The sequence below is a fragment of the Gorilla gorilla genome, chromosome X, assembly GCF_029281585.2.
Source record: "Gorilla gorilla gorilla isolate KB3781 chromosome X, NHGRI_mGorGor1-v2.1_pri, whole genome shotgun sequence".
NCBI lineage: Eukaryota > Metazoa > Chordata > Mammalia > Primates > Hominidae > Gorilla > Gorilla gorilla.
The window spans coordinates 97,127,063-97,143,607 of NC_073247.2; the positions used below are offsets into that span (position 1 = coordinate 97,127,063).

Below are 16,545 nucleotides of genomic sequence, written 5' to 3' on the forward strand. Positions count from 1 at the left end.
GGATTGTGTTTCTGATTTGGCTCTCAGCTTGGACATTGTTGGTGTATCGAAATGTAGCTGATTTTTGTACATTGATTTCATATCCTAAAACTTTGTTTAAGTGGTATATCAAATCAGGGAGCTTTTGGGCAGAGACTATGGAGTTTTCTAGGTATAGAATCATATTGTCTGCAAACAGGGATAGTTTGACTTCCTTTCTTCCTGCTTGAATGCCCTTTATTCCTTTCTCTTGCCAGATAGCTCTGGCTGGGACTTCCAGTGCTATGTTGCATAGAAGTGGTGAGAGAGAACATTCTTATCTTGTTCCGGTTTCAAGAAGAATGCATCTATCTTTTGCCCATTTAGTATGATGTTGCCTAAGGGCTTGTAAGAGATGGCTCTTATTATTCTGAAGTATGTTTCTCCAATTCCTAGTTTCTTGAGAGTTTTTAACATAAAGGGATCTTACATTTCATCAAAAAACCTTTTCCGTATCTATCGAGTGATCATGTGATTTTTGTTTTCAGTTCTGTACATATGGTAAGTAGCATTTATTGATTTGCGTATGTTAAACCAATCTTGCCTCCCAGAAATAAAGCCTACTTGACTGTGGTGTGGATTAGCTTTTTGATGTGCTGCTTAATTTGGTTTGCTAGTATTTTATTGGGGATTTTTGCATCAATGTTCATCAAGGATATTGGCCTTAAGTTTTATTTTTTGTTGCGTCCATGCCAGGTTTTGGTATCAGGATGATGCTGGTCTTATAGAATGAGTTAGAAAGGAGTACCTCTTTCTTATTTTTTCAGAAGAGTTTCAGCAGAAATGATACCAACTCTTCCTTACACATTTGGTAGAATTTCGTTGTGAATGCATCTGGTTTTGGGCTTTTTCTATTTGCTAGGCTCTTTATTACTGACTTAGTTTCAGAACTCATTATTGTTCTGTTCAGGGATTCAGTCTCTTCCTGGTTCCATCTTCAGAAGTTGTATGTTTTCAGGAATGTATTTCTTTTAGGTTTTCTACCTTGTGTGCATAAGGGTGTTTGTAATAGTCTCTGAGGGATTTTTGTATTTCTATCCCCTTTTCATTTCTGATTGCATTTATTTGTATCTTCTCACTTTTCCTCTTTATTAGTCATCAAACTAGAACTCAGGATTAAGAAACTCACTCAAAACCACACAACTACATGGAAACTGAACAACCTGCTCCTGAATGACCACTGGGTACATAATGAAATGAAGGCAGAAATAAAGATGTTCTTTGAAACCAACAAGAACAAAGACACAACATACCAGAATCTCTGGGACACATTGAAAGCAGTGTGTAGAGGGAAATTGATAGCACTAAATGCCCACAAGAGAAAGCAGGAAAGATCCAAAATTGACACAGTAACATCACAATTAAAAGAACTAGAGAAGCAAGAGCAAACACATTCAAAAGCTAGCAGAAGGCAAGAAATAACTAAAATCAGAGCAGAACTGAAGGAAATAGAGACACAAAAAACCCTTCAAAAATTAATGCATCCAGGAGCTGATTTTTTTGAAAGAATCAACAAAATTGATAGACCGCTATCAAGACTAATAAAGAAGAAAAGAGAGAAGAATCAAACAGACACAATAAAAAATGATAAAGGGTATATTGCCACCAATCCCACAGAAATACAAACTACCATCAGAGAATACTACAAACACCTCTATGCAAATAAACTAGAAAATCTAGAAGAAATGGATAAATTCCTCGACACATACACCCTCCCAAGACTAAACCAGGAAGAAGTTGAATCTCTGAATAGACCAATAACAGGATCTGAAATTGTGGCAATAATCAATAGTTTACCAACCAAAAAGAGTCCAGGACCAGATGGATTCACAGCAAAATTCTACCAGAGGTACAAGGAGGAGCTGGTACCATTCCTTCTGAAACTATTCCAATCAATAGAAAAAGAGGGAAACCTCCCTAATTCATTTTATGAGGCCAGCATCATCCTGATACCAAAGCCGGGAAGAGACACAACCAAAAAAGAGAATTTTAGACCAATATCCTTGATGAACATTAATGCAAAAATCCTCAATAAAATACTGGCAAACCGAATCCAGCAGCACATCAAAAAGCCTATCCACCATGATCAAGTGGGCTTCATCCCTGGGATGCAAGGCTGGTTCAATATATGCAAATCAATAAATGTAATCCAGCATATAAACAGAACCAAAGACAAAAACCACATGATTATCTCAATAGATGCAGAAAAGGCCTTTGACAAAATTCAACAACCCTTCATGCTAAAAACTCTCAATAAGTTAGGTATTGATGGGACGTATCTCAAAATAATAAGAGCTATCTATGGCAAACCCACAGCCAATATCATACTGAATGGGCAAAAACTGGAAGCATTCCCTTTGAAAACTGGCACAAGACAGGGATGCCCTCTCTCACTACACCTATTCAACATAGTGTTGGAAGTTCTGGCCAGGGCAATTAGGCAGGAGAAGGAAATAAAGGGTATTCAATTAGGAAAAGAGGAAGTCAAATTGTCCCTGTTTGCAGATGACATGATTGTATATCTAGAAAACCCCATTGTCTCAGCCCAAAATCTCCTTAAGCTGATAAGCAAATTCAGTAAAGTCTCAGGATACAAAATCAATGTACAAAAATCACAAGCATTCTTATACAGCAATAACAGACAAACAGAGAGCCAAATCATGAGTGAACTCCCATTCACAATTGCTTCAAAGAGAATAAAATACGTAGGAATCCAACTTACAAGGGACGTGAAGGACCTCTTCAAGGAGAACCGCAAACCACTGCTCAAGGAAATAAAAGAGGATACAAACAAATGGAAGAACATTCCATGCTCATGGGTAGGAAGAATCAATATCATGAAAATGGTCATACTGCCCAAGGTCATTTATAGATTCAATGCCAACCCCATCAAGCTACTAATAACTTTCTTCACAGAATTGGAAAAAACTACTTTAAAGTTCATATGGAACCAAAAAAGAGCCCGCATCAACAAGTCAATACTAAGCCAAAAGAACAAAGCTGGAGGCATCACACTACCTGACTTCAAACTATACTACAAGGCTACAGTAACCAAAACAGCATGGTACTGGTACCAAAAGAGAGATATAGATCAATGGAACAGAACAGAGCCCTCAGAAATAACGCCACATATCTACAACTATCTGATCTTTGACAAACCTGAGAAAAACAAGCAATGGGGAAAGGATTCCCTATTTAATAAATGGTGCTGGGAAAACTGGCTAGCCATATGTAGAAAGCTGAAACTGGATCCCTTCCTTACACCTTATACAAAACTTAATTCAAGATGGATTAAAGACTTAAACATTAGACCTAAAACCATAAAAACCCTACAAGAAAACCTAGGCATTACCATTCAGGACCTAGGCGTGGGCAAGGACTTCATGTCTAAAACACCAAAAGCAATGGCAACAAAAGCCAAAATTGACAAATGGGATCTAGTTAAACTAAAGAGCTTCTGCACAGCAAAGGAAACCACAATCAGAGTGAACAGGCAACCTACAGAATGGGAGAAAATTTTCACAACCTACTCATCTGACAAAGGGCTAATATCCAGAATCTACAATGAACTCAAACAAATTTACAAGAAGAAAACAAACAGCCCCATCAAAAACTGGGCGAAGGACATGAACAGACACTTCTCAAAAGAAGACATTTATGCAGCCAAAAAACACATGAAAAAATGCTCACCATCACTGGCCATCAGAGAAATGCAAATCAAAACCACAGTGAGATACCATCTCACACCAGTTAGAATGGCAATCATTCAAAAGTCAGGAAACAACAGGTGCTGGAGAGGATGTGGAGAAATAGGAACACTTTTACACTGTTGGTGGGACTGTAAACTAGTTCAACCATTGTGGAAGTCAGTGTGGCGATTCCTCAGGGATCTAGAACTAGAAATACCACTTGACCCAGCCATCCCATTACTGGGGGTATACCCAAAGGACTATAAATCATGCTGCTATAAAGACACATGCACACGTATGTTTATTGCAGCATTATTCACAATAGCAAAGACTTGGAACCAACCCAAATGTCCAACAATGATAGATTGGATTAAGAAAATGTGGCACATATACACCATGGAATACTACGCAGCCATAAAAAATGATGAGTTCATGTCCTTTGTAGGGACATGGATGAAATTGGAAATCATCATTCTCAGTAAACTATCGCAAGGACAAAAAACCAAGCACCACATGTTCTCACTCATAGATGGGAATTGAACAATGAGAACACATGGACACAGGAAGGGGAACATCACACTCTGGGGACTGTTGTGGGGTGGGGGTAGGGGGGAGGGATAGCATTAGGAGATATACCTAATGCTAAATGACGAGTTAGTGGGTGCAGCACACCAGCATGGCACATATATACATATGTAACTAATCTGCACATTGTGCACATGTACCCTAAAACTTAAAGTATAATAACAAAAAAAAAAGTCAGGAAACAACAGGTGCTGGAGAGGATGTGGAGAAATAGGAACACTTTTACACTGTTGGTGGGACTGTAAACTGGTTCAACCATTGTGGAAGTCAGTGTGGCGATTCCTCAGGGACTAGAACTAGAAATACCATTTGACCCAGCCATCCCATTACTGGGTATATACCCAAAGGATTATAAATCATGTTGCTATAAAGACACATGCACACGTATGTTTATTGCGGCACTATTCACAATAGCAAAGACTTGGAACCAACCCAAATGTCCAACAATGATAGACTGGATTAAGAAAATGTGGCACATATACCCCATGGAATACTATGCAGCCATAAAAAATGATGAGTTCATGTCCTTTGTAGGGACATGGATGAAATTGGAAATGATCATTCTCAGTAAACTATCGCAAAGACAAAAAAACAAACACCACATGTTCTCACTCATAGGTAGGAATTGTACAATGAGAGCACATGGACACAGGAAGGGGAACATCACACTCTGGGGACTGTTCTGGGGTGGGGGTAAGGGGGAGGGATAGCATTAGGAGATATACCTAATGTAAAAGACGAGTTAATGGGTGCAGCACACCAGCATGGCACATGTATACATATGTAACTAACCTGCACGTTGTGCACATGTACCCTAAAACTTAAAGTATAATAATAATAAAATAAAAAAATAAAAAAATAAAAAAAAGGTCTATCTTTCTCATTCATTCTTTCAAGGAACCAGCTTCTGGATTCATTGCTCTTTTGTATGGTTTTTTAGGTCTCAATTTCCTTCAGTTCAGCCTGAATTTGGTTATTTCTTGTCTTCTACTGTCTGTGGGGTTAGTTTTCTCTTGTTTCTATACTTCCTCTAGATGTGGTTTTGGGTTGCTAATTTGAGATCTTTCTAACTTTTTGATATGGGAGGTTAGTACTATAAACTTCCCTTATAACATTGCTTTGTCTATATCCCAGAGATTCTGATATGTTGTATCTTTGTAGTCATTCGTTTCAAAGAATTTCTTGATTTTTGGCTTAATTTCATTATTTACCCAGAAGTCATTCAGGAGCAGGTTGTTTCATTTCCATTTAATTATATGGTTTTGAGTGAGTTTCTTAGCATCAGTTTCTATTTTTATTGCACTGTGGTTCAAGAGTGTAGTTGTTGTTATTTCATGTTTTTTGTATTTGCTGATGATTGCTTTATGCTCAATTTTTGGGTCAATTTTGGAATATGTGCCATGTGCAGATGAGAAGAATGTATAGTCTGTTGTTTTGAGGTGGAGAGTTCTGTAGCTATCTGTTAGGTCCATTTTGTCAAGTGTTGATTTAAGGTTCCGAATATCTTTGTTAGTTTTCTGTCTTGCTGATATGTCTAATACTCTCAGTGGAGTGTAGCAGTCTCCCACTGTTATTGTGTTGTTATCTAAATCTCTTCATAGCTCTCTGTGAACTTTCTTTATGTATCTTGGTGTGCCTGTGTTGGGTGCATATGTATGTAGGATTGTTAGGTCTTGAATTGAGCCCTTTACCATTATGTAATGCCCTTTGTCTTATTTGATTTTTGTTAGTTTAAAATCTGTTTTTTTCTGAAATTAGGGTTATAACCCCTGCTTTTTTCTGTTTTCCATTTGCTTGGTTGATTTTTCTCCATCTCTTTATTTTGAGCCTATGGGTGTCATTTTATGTCACATGAGTCTCTTGAAGATAGGATACCTTTGAGTTTTGCTTCTTTATCCAACTTGCCACCCTGTGCCTTTTTATTGGGGCATTTAGCTCATTTGTATTCAAGGTTGGTATTGATCCTGTCATCATGTTGTTAGCTGAGTATTATGTAGACTTGTTGATGTGGTTGCTTTATAGTATCACTGGCCTATGTACTTAAGTGTGTTTTTATGGTGTTTAATAAAGGTCTTCCTTTCCATATTTAGCAATTCCTTTAGGACTTCTTGTAAGGTATGTTTGGTGGTACCAAATTCCCTAAGCATTTGCTTCTCTGAAAAGGATCTTATTTCTCCTTTGCTTGTAAAGGTTAGTTTGGCCAGATGTGAAATTCTTGGTTGAAAATTATTTTCTTTAAGAGTGCTGAATACAGGCCCCCATTCTCTTTTGGCTTGTAGGATTTCTACTGACAGGTCTGCTGCTGGCCCAATGAGATTCCCTTTGTAGGTGACCTGCCCTTTCTGTCTAGTTGACTTTTACATTTTTTCTTTCATTTCGAGAATCTGATGACGATGTGTCTTGGGTGGTCTTCTTGTGTAGTATTTTGCAGGGGTTCTCTGCATTTCCTGAATTTGAATATTGGCCTCTCTAGTGAGGTTGGGGCAATTTTCATGGACGAGATCCTGAAATATGTCTTCCAAGTTGCTTCATTTTTCTGTCTCTCAGGCATGCCCGGGAGTCATAGATTGGGTCTTTTTACATAATCCCTTATTTCTCAGATGTTTTGTTCATCCTTCTTTATTGTTTGTTCTTTTTCTCTGAGTTATTTTGGTGACCCAGTCTTCAAGCTCTGAGATTTTTTGCCCACCTTTGTCAATTCTGCTGTTAAAACTTGCAATTACATTATGATATTCTTATAGCGTGTTTTTCAGCTCTATTAAATCAGTTTGGTTCTTTCTTATAATAGCCATTTTGTCTATCAGCTCCTGCATTGTTTTATTGTAATCCTTAAATTCCTTGGATTGGATTTCAACTTTCTCCTTCATGTCGATGATCTTTGTTCCTATCCATAGTCTGAATTCTATTTCTGTCATTTCAGCCTTCTCATCCTGGTTAGGAACCATTGCTGGGGCACTAGTGCAATCCTTTTGAGGTAGGAATGCACTCTGGCTTTTTGAGTCGCCAGAGTTCTTGCACTGGTTATCTCTAATCTTTGTGGGCTGATGTTCCTTCAATCTTTGAAGTTGCTGACCTTTGGTTGGTTATTTTTTTTCTTTTATCCTGTTTGGTGTCCTTGGAGGTTTGGTTGTAGTATAAGGTGAGTACAGTCGATTGGCTTCATTTCTGGAGGATTTTAGGGGGCCAAGACTCAGCTAAGGACTCCTGAAGTGCATGCTCTAATTCTGGGGAGTCGTATTGGGCCAGGCTTTGATATGTGGCCCCTGAATGTTAGGAACTTGCCACACTGGAGAGGCCGAATTCTTCCTGGACCGCTGGTCACAACACTCCTATGGGTGGTGCCAGCCACCATACTCCGTAGAGTGGTGGCAGTGTGATCCACCCTCGTTTGCACATGCCAACGGCAGTGGCAGTATGGTGGGGTGCACATTCATTGGCTGCAACATGGAGATTGCAGGTGCAGGCGTGCCGGCCTCTGTGGTGGTGTTCACAGTGGCAGCGGTGGCAGCATGGTGGTGGTGGGGGAGGTATCAGGCTCCGCCAGTGTCCCTGCATGCGTTTGTCCGGCAGTGGTGTTAGCGCAGGGGTGGGGCACTGGTAGCACTGGACTGTGCGCGCCCTTTGTGTGCGCATTCACACAAGCGGCAGCTACTGCTGGGGGGTGGGGTTGGGTCCACTGGTCTCCCCACATATTTTCACACAGGCAGCAGTGTCAGTGCAAGTGCGGGGCGCTGGTGGGTGCTGGACTAGTGGTCTCTGAGCCGGCGAATGCTCTGATGACAATGGCGGCACAGCAGGGGACTGGGGGGCGGGATGCACGGACGCTGGCAGCTGTGGCACAGGAAGATGCATGCGCACATTCATGCTAGTGGGAAAGGGGAGGCAAGGCCCGTCTGCACACACACACTATCAAAACGATGTGACGGATTGGGGGTGGCCATGGGAGAGTGCGTGCAAGGAAAGTGGCAGGAGGGAGGCTGTTGTGGGGAGGACACGGGCAGACTGGTGCATGCCCACGGGGGCTGCTTCCCCTCCCACTTGAGCTCTTCACTGATCAAGTACTGTCTGCCAGTGGAGGAGGTATAATGAGGGCTCCCAGGAGGCACCCCACCTGGGCATCTGAGGCTGCACTACAAGCAGGCAGAGCCAGTCTGGGGCCGCGGGAGAAGGCAGTAGACTGAGGGGTGTTCTGGCCTCTTCTCATGGGCAAGACTACCCTGCAACGTTTAGGTCCAACAGTTTCCCTAGGGCTAAAGTGTCCTAGGGATGGGCATCCTTGGCCATGCTCCACCACAGAGGCTCCCACACCAACCCTCTGGGCTCCGCACTGACTGGAGTTCTGCCCCTACCACTTCTCTAAGCATCTCTCCCTGCCAACTCACATGTTCATGGGAGTTGTGGTGTCTCCTGCTGGCAGGTTTCCAGAGGCCCAGGGCAAGTGCAGGTTGCTCTTTACCTGCTCAACTCACTCCTTCCCGAGAAGTTGTTGGGGCCTAGAAAGGAGCCCCAATGTGTGGTAGCCCCTTTCAGGGTTCCCAGATTCTTCCCTCTTCAGCCCCCATAATATTTATTTTAAAGTAAAATAGTTGTAGTGTGTTAACTCCTACCTCTACCTTCTTTGTAATTGCTTATGAGTAATATATTGCCTACAGAGACAAGAGGGTCACTTACTGTGCAGAACCTCTCACACACACTTATAAAACTATATGAACTAGTGAGTAGAAAGAGAACCGAAGGTTCCCTTTTCCAAGGCATGAGTACATACGTGCAATTGTCTGCATGTACCTATATGGTATTTCCTGTGTTGCCCAAAATAGAATTTATAGGGAGGGCCTAGCAAAAGTAGAAATATCTTCTTGTTTTTTAATGCTTTACTAAAGTAACTACATGTATAGATGCAAAGTTAAAGCAAGTTAAAAATGTGAATCACAATGCAGTTTTTGTAGCTTTGCATTACTCTTAACTGGAATTATGATAGTATTAATAGACCTTTTGCATTTAAAAGATACTAATCCTTACTTCTCCCAATTCAAATGCCAACCTGGTATACATGTCCCTAGTCACTTTTCTTTCTATAAATAAGAAAACAAAACAAAGAAACAAAACAAGGAACAATAAATAGCACTTAATATCAGAATTTTAAAAAGTAACCAGAATGGTTTCATGTGACAAACTTCCTTAATTTTTACCTTGCAGCCCACTAATTGCTGAATTGCATTTTGGAAAAATATGAAAAGTGGATACAAAAGGGGAGGGAGAGACGGAGAACGTGGAAGCAAAGACAGTAGATTAGGGAGGTGGAAAGGTCAGCGTGGAGTATATCTCTATTCAACACTGGAAGATGGTGGCTAGAATTACATTGGGCAGAAAAAGGAACAGAGTGACACTCCCTGTACACAATATCTTTTTTATTTATTTATTTATTTATTTATTTATTTATTTTATTTTTTTTTTTGAGACAGAGTCTGGCTCTGTCGCCCAGACTGGAGTGCAGTGGCGCGATCTCCGCTCACTGCAAGCTCCGCCTCCCGGGTTCACGTCATTCTCCTGCTTTAGCCTCCTGAGTAGCTGGGACTACAGGCGCCCGCCACTAGGCCTGGCTAATTTTTTGTATTTTTAGTAGAGACGGGGTTTCACCATGTTAGCCAGGATGGTCTCGATCTCCTGACCTCGTGATCCGCCCGCCTTGGCCTCCCAAAGTGCTGGGATTACAGGCGTGAGCCACTACAAAATCTTAAACAATTTGCCTGATATTATACATCTAGTGTTGAAAGGTTAAGTGATTTTCCTAAGGAAAATTGGTTCTCAGAGTGTGGGTTCTAGTTCCAGATTTTGCCACTTTTGCAACTTTAGTTTAGTGGTTCTCAAACTTGATCATGTATCAGAATCCTCTGAAGAGCGTGTTGCTGAGCCCTCCCCACAGAATTTCTAATTCTTTAGGTCTATTTCTAAATGTTCACATGATGCGGATGCCACTTGTAACTACATGTCTTAACTCATTTATTGCTTTAACAAATGAATGAGATAAGTATTTTTACTTGCCTGATACTATACATTTAGTATGTAAAAAAAAAAAAAACAAACAAACTGTGACATGAACCCAGGATATGAACTCTGGATCTAGAATAAGGGTACTTAAGACTATGTCCTATATACTTCTGAATTTTACAATGTGATACTTTGATAGAAATATTCACAGGGCATGGTTAATGCACCGAAGTAGAGCACCTAGGACAAACTGAAGATTTAGGGAAGGCTTTGCAGAAAAGTTCATAGATTATAGGTAAAGCAGTACTCAAAAATGTCTGAATCCATCTCAGGCACTTAGTAGCTGTGTGATCTTAATAACTTATTTTCTTTGGGTCCTCATCTGAAAGTTTGCAAGGTTATCATGCAAATTAGGTAATATAGATAATGCCTGGCACATGGTGGATGCTTAACATATAGCTGATTATTACATTAAGGGAAATATTTTAAAATAATGAACATGTGTAAAGAGATTGGAAACCATCATTCTCAGTAAACTATCGCAAGAACAAAAAACCAAACACCGCATATTCTCACTCATAGGTGGGAATTGAACAATGAGATCACATGGACACAGGAAGGGGAATATCACACTCTGGGGACTGTTGTGGGGTGGGGGGAGGGGGGAGGGATAGCATTGGGAGATATACCTAATGCTAGATGACGAGTTAGTGGGTGCAGCGCACCAGCATGGCACATGTATACATATGTAACTAACCTGCACAATGTGCACATGTACCCTAAAACTTAAAGTATAATAAAAAAAAAAAAAAAGAAGAGATGAAATAGTTGTTTCGGTAATGGGAAACAGGGAGACTTGTTTGTGTAGTGGGTAATGGAGATGGTGTTGATTAGGATAAAACTATGATGAAGGCCAAGTTGAAGATAGAAATCATGCATTTATAATGGCACCAGTTCAAATAAATGGCTCTGTTTTTCTCTAGCAGTGATCAGCTGCGTGGGCATAACAGTAATGAAGGCATTTGTTCATTCAGCAACTATCTATTGAGCACCACAGTAAACCAGCCACCACACTATGCACCAAGGACATCAGGGTAAATAAAGCAGCCCTCATGGAGCCCTCTGCATTCTAAAGATAGTGGGTGTTGGATGAAGGAGGTGGTGGTCTTTTTTTTTTTTTTTTTTTTAAAAAGAGAATAAGGCAGAGAGTTAGAGTAATCCAGAGTTGGGATTTTGCTAAGTGGGAAGGGCAGTTCAATAAGGAGGCAAAGCAGTTGAGGGTGACAGTAAGATAATGGTTGTAGTCATTAATATGAAAGCAAGAAAAATCAAGTGGGAGGGAGCTAATACATGGAGAAAAGACAAGATATACAAGAGATTAAGAGAGAATACATTACAGACACCAAAATATTGACATGGAAAAATATATACTATATATATTTGAGTGAGAAAACATACAAAATAGTATATATGGTGTCATCCCATTTACATTAACCTATATATTATATAAAATTATATATTATTTAAAATCTAAGAATTAGAAGAATCTAGTTAGTGAAAAGTCTGAATTAGAAAATATTCTATTGACTTTCCTTTATCTTCCAAATTATTTTGAATTTGTGGAGCTTTCCTAGAGTTTGCCTGACAGATGGCCACAGATATGCTGTAACTATATAGTAGAAGGCACCTTTTGGGGTGTAGCTTATAGAATTCATTTCATGACGAAATATGGTCTCATCTACACATGAACAGTTGATAAATTTTTAATGAATATCTATTTAAATCTATATAATTTTATATTGTGTTACATAAAATTATGTTTATGTTTATATCTATTGATATATTTTTAATTTAATGTAATAGATAATAATATACAAAGTTTATATATAATATGTGACATATCAAATATATTTTAAACTCTGGCCTACATATGTTGAAATCACATAAGTGGAAGACAAACAGTGGTGTGTTGGCAGTAGGACGGTACCTAATATCATCAGTGTAATATCTTAAAACAAGTTATAGTATGCCATGCATTTTTGAGCTCCTTGACCAAGATGTTGCTTGTGCCATGAAAGTACATCACAAAGGAAGGTACATGGAATTCTTTACTAATCCTAAAAGGGCTTGTGTTTTTTGTTTTTTGTCTGATGATTTTCATAATCTACATTAACTCTTAAAATGAGACATTTGCTCATATCTGCCCTGTTACCTGGGGGGAGGGAGGAGGGATAGCATTAGGAGATATACCTAATGTAAATGACGAGTTAATGGATGCAGCACACCAACATGGCACATGTATACATATGTAACAAACCTGCACGTTGTGCACATGTACCCTATAACTTAGAGTATAATTAAAAAAAATAAAAAAATAGAAAGTACTAGAGTTTTTGCTGTGAACCTAAAACTGAAGTCTATTTTTAAAGTACTAGAATGTTGTAAAATGTTTGGTAGCTACAACATCAAGGCAAATAATATGTTTACAGTACCTTCCTCCAATTCTCTGCAAATGTTCTAATAAGCAGTGATATAGATCCGTATTCTTACGGCTCAGATCAGCAAGCAACTCTCCAAAATATCTGGGGTCCAATTTTTCAGGGCCATCATCCTGAATTATCACCTGAAGCAAACATCAATCACAATTGTAAGCAATATTAAGTTTTTCTAAGTTCATAGATATTTTTATCTGAAGCGAAAGAAAGATAACCTACTAAAGTCATCACATAAATCAGGCCATTTTTTTCAGGGGTACATTTTTTAATGTGGGAGAAATTTAAAGAAAAGTCAACATTGCAATGGCAATTTCAACTTCATTTCACTCGATTCTAAGTGTTCAAATGAAAGCAAAACTTGCATAGCATAAACATTCTTGAATATAGGCACTTAAATAAAACAGCAAAATGAGTAAATTAAATCACATGGCTTATTCATATGTCTCATGTGGAAAAAGAAAATGTGAATTATATTTTTTATTAATTTTTAAAATTAAAAATTAATTGAAACATAATAAAAGTACATATTTATGAGTTTTAGTGTGCTACTTCAATACCTGCATACAATCTGTAATAATCAAATCAGGATAATAGCATATCCATCACCTCAAACAATAATCATTTCTTCATGGTGAGAACATTTAAAATCCTCTCTGCTAGATATTTGAAAATATAGAGTAAATTTCTGTTAGCTATAGTCTCCCCACAGTGTTATAGAACACTGGAACTTATTTTTTTCTACATAGTGGTAGTTTTGGATTTGTTAACCAATCTCTTCCTATATTTTCTTCCCCCTCCCTTCTAAGCCTCTTGCTACCACTATTCTACTTTCTACTTGCATGACATCAATATATTTATATATTTAGCTCCCCCATATAAGTGAGAACATGTGATATTTATCTTTCTGTGCTCTGCTTATTTCAGTTTACATAATGTCCTCCAGGCTTATCAATGTTGCCTCAAATGACAGGATTTTATTCCTTTTTATGGCTGAATATACTCCATTGTGTACATTGTGTATACACATACCATATTTTCTTTATCCACTTATCCATTGATGGACACTTAGGTTGATTTCATATCTTGGATATTGTTAATAGTGCTGCAATCAACATGGAAGTGCAGATATATCTTTGACATACTGATTTTTGAATTATACTGACTATAGAAGAATTACTTCCAGTTGGAGGCACATATTCTAAGTGAAAGTCAGCCTGATTTGTTAGTATATCTTAAAGGTAGATAAACCTACTCAATTCAATGTGTTTTAACGCATTTCTTGTTTGACTTCCCCCGTTTATTATTTAAAGCCAATATTTAGTCAATCTCACATGGGAAAGAGTAGCTCAGGGCCAACTGTAGAGAACTCATAGACTTCAGAGACATTTGAAATCCTAGACGCAAACTACTATGAACAGTGTCCTAAATAAGACACATTCTGTTGGCTTCCTATTCTTGGGTATCAATCTTTTCAATATTATTGGGCACTGTGGCTCCCATCCCCAAAACGCACTGCCTGGAGGATAATAACTTAGGTTACACTCCATACTACTTTCAACATTGCATGTAAAACCAAGTGCCCTAAAAACACATTTATTCTTAAGCATATAGATGGTAAATGGATTTGAATTTGACTACTGATACTTCCTTTTCAACCTCTCCTCTGAATTCAGACCTTAAAAAACTGTACATTCTAAGGCAAATGGAAGAATTGCAAAGTAAGCAAAGATAAGTTTTCATAATTACATCTGTGACACAAAAATCAGTTTATAAAATATTGGTCAGTTAAAAAAAGTGAGACACAAAAAAAGTGTAGTATCATCACATTTTTGTTCAGTCTAGATGAATATACCACAATGTTAGTTATCTTGTCCATGTACCCTTTGGAGTTGCTTCCCTGAGTAAATAATGATTATTTCTTAAAAAGAATAAACTCTCATATGTGAAGGCATGAGTAGATGGGTAAACCTGTAAAGTCAATATCATCATATAGTATGTTTAAATATCATAGAATTAACAAGTAGTGCATATATAGAGATGTAGATAACATGAAAATAGATATAGATTCATATGTCTATATCTACATATTCTATATAAAACCTTTAAATACTTAGATATACGTAATTTTATTTTTTTCCCAGTACGTTCTCTCCTTCAGCCATAGTAGATTTCACTCTTTGGGGCACACAGCATACATTCCTGCCTCTAGGATTTTACTCACATTGTTTTCTGCTTAAATACCCTCTGTCCTTCTTGTTGTGTATCCAAATCTTACCCATCCTTTGAAACTCATCTCAAAATCTACCATATCCGTGAAAACTAAAACTATGCCAGCCAACAAGCTAATTCAATTCAGCTCTTTGTGCTCAATTATTTTTAATTGTTTTATTTTATTATACAGATGTAAGTCTTGTTTTCTCAGCACCCTCTTTTTACCACAAAAGAAATAAACAAGAATGACTCATACTTTTTGGTATATTTGATAGTATCTAATACAATACTGATTAAATACTCTACAGCTGCTCACTAAAACGTGTTGCATTGAAAGAAATCATCTACCTGATTAGAACTGCCCCCAAGTGCTAGTAATTCTGGAAAGAATTTTTTTACAGGTTTCTCTCTTAAAGCCTCCAACAACAACAACAACAACAAATGGTTAACAAAGTCAGCAAAAGTATAGGCAGCCCTTCCTTAGGAATATCATGGTGATCCCTTGTACCTTCCTTACTAGGAAGAGTCAGTATCATCACACAGTCTAATTGGAGCAACTAAACTGAACTCCTTATAGAGTTGGAGGCTGGTATTTGAATTCTACATAGACTTCTGAATAATGTCCATCAGATTCTTAGCGATTGACTCCTCTCAGGAAATGAAAGTCAAAAGCAGGTAAGTCGTTATTCACAATTATGTCTCATTTAAACAGTCAATGTGTTTAAGAAAATCATAAGATAAGGACCAAACTAGCCCTTTTGGAATCCATAATCCATTTGGGCTCAAATTTGGGAGGGGAGAGGGCTGAGGGAATTAAAATTCTCATCTATTGTTAAGTCAGGACTATTATTCAAGACCAAGATGAAATTTCCTAACCATAAACTGTGTTGTGCTAGTTAGCAACATTTTCCATTACTAAATCACAGCTCTTTGGAGCTTCTTAATTTTAATGGAACTATTTGTGGGTGTGTTTTGACATAGCTTTTAGAGATGGCTCAAAGCTATCTTTTTTGTTGCCTTGAGAAAGCCAAGATAGAAGTCATCCCAAGGATACATGAGTGCCTTGGGCCAGAATAATGGTAGCAGTAATGGATAGAAGTTTTCTCCCTGTTGCAATACTGACTTGAAATATAGCTGCACCTCATATATACTCATCTGCCTGATGAATGAGAGCTATCTCAAATGTTAATCTTTGATAATTAATTTAGTTGTTTATCTATAATCAAGGAAGGAATACAGGCTGTGCTGAAGAATATAAACATATACGGATATACAAAACATAATAATTTTCTAAAAAATTACAAAAATTGTTAGATTCATGAGCATGCATCAATGAAGTACGTTTAATCGGATCACTATTTGACTATAATAGTTGCCAAACAGTCTAATTCCTTGTCTCTAATTATAGATGAGAAGCCCATGATGATAATTGCTCCAGTAAACTCAAGGCAAAGCAACAATGCTTAAGTGTGCAACCAGAGGCAAATTAGTGTCCATTTTCCGGGAAAATCTGTAGAAAGTAAGTAATTTCAAAAGGAAGTAATTTCTAAAGAGAAATT

The 16,545-nt window shown here is 38.1% G+C and overlaps 1 protein-coding gene across 2 annotated transcripts in view; it reads right to left on the minus strand.

Annotated features, from left to right (window-relative positions):
* Positions 1–16,545, minus strand: part of POF1B (POF1B actin binding protein) — a 103,662-nt gene that overhangs the window by 42,001 nt on the left and 45,116 nt on the right. For both annotated transcript variants that reach the window (XM_004064460.5, XM_019019018.4), the window contains exon 7: positions 12,773–12,903. In XM_004064460.5, coding sequence (XP_004064508.2) covers positions 12,773–12,903 — 131 coding nt within the window. The remainder of the gene's footprint in view (positions 1–12,772; positions 12,904–16,545) is intronic.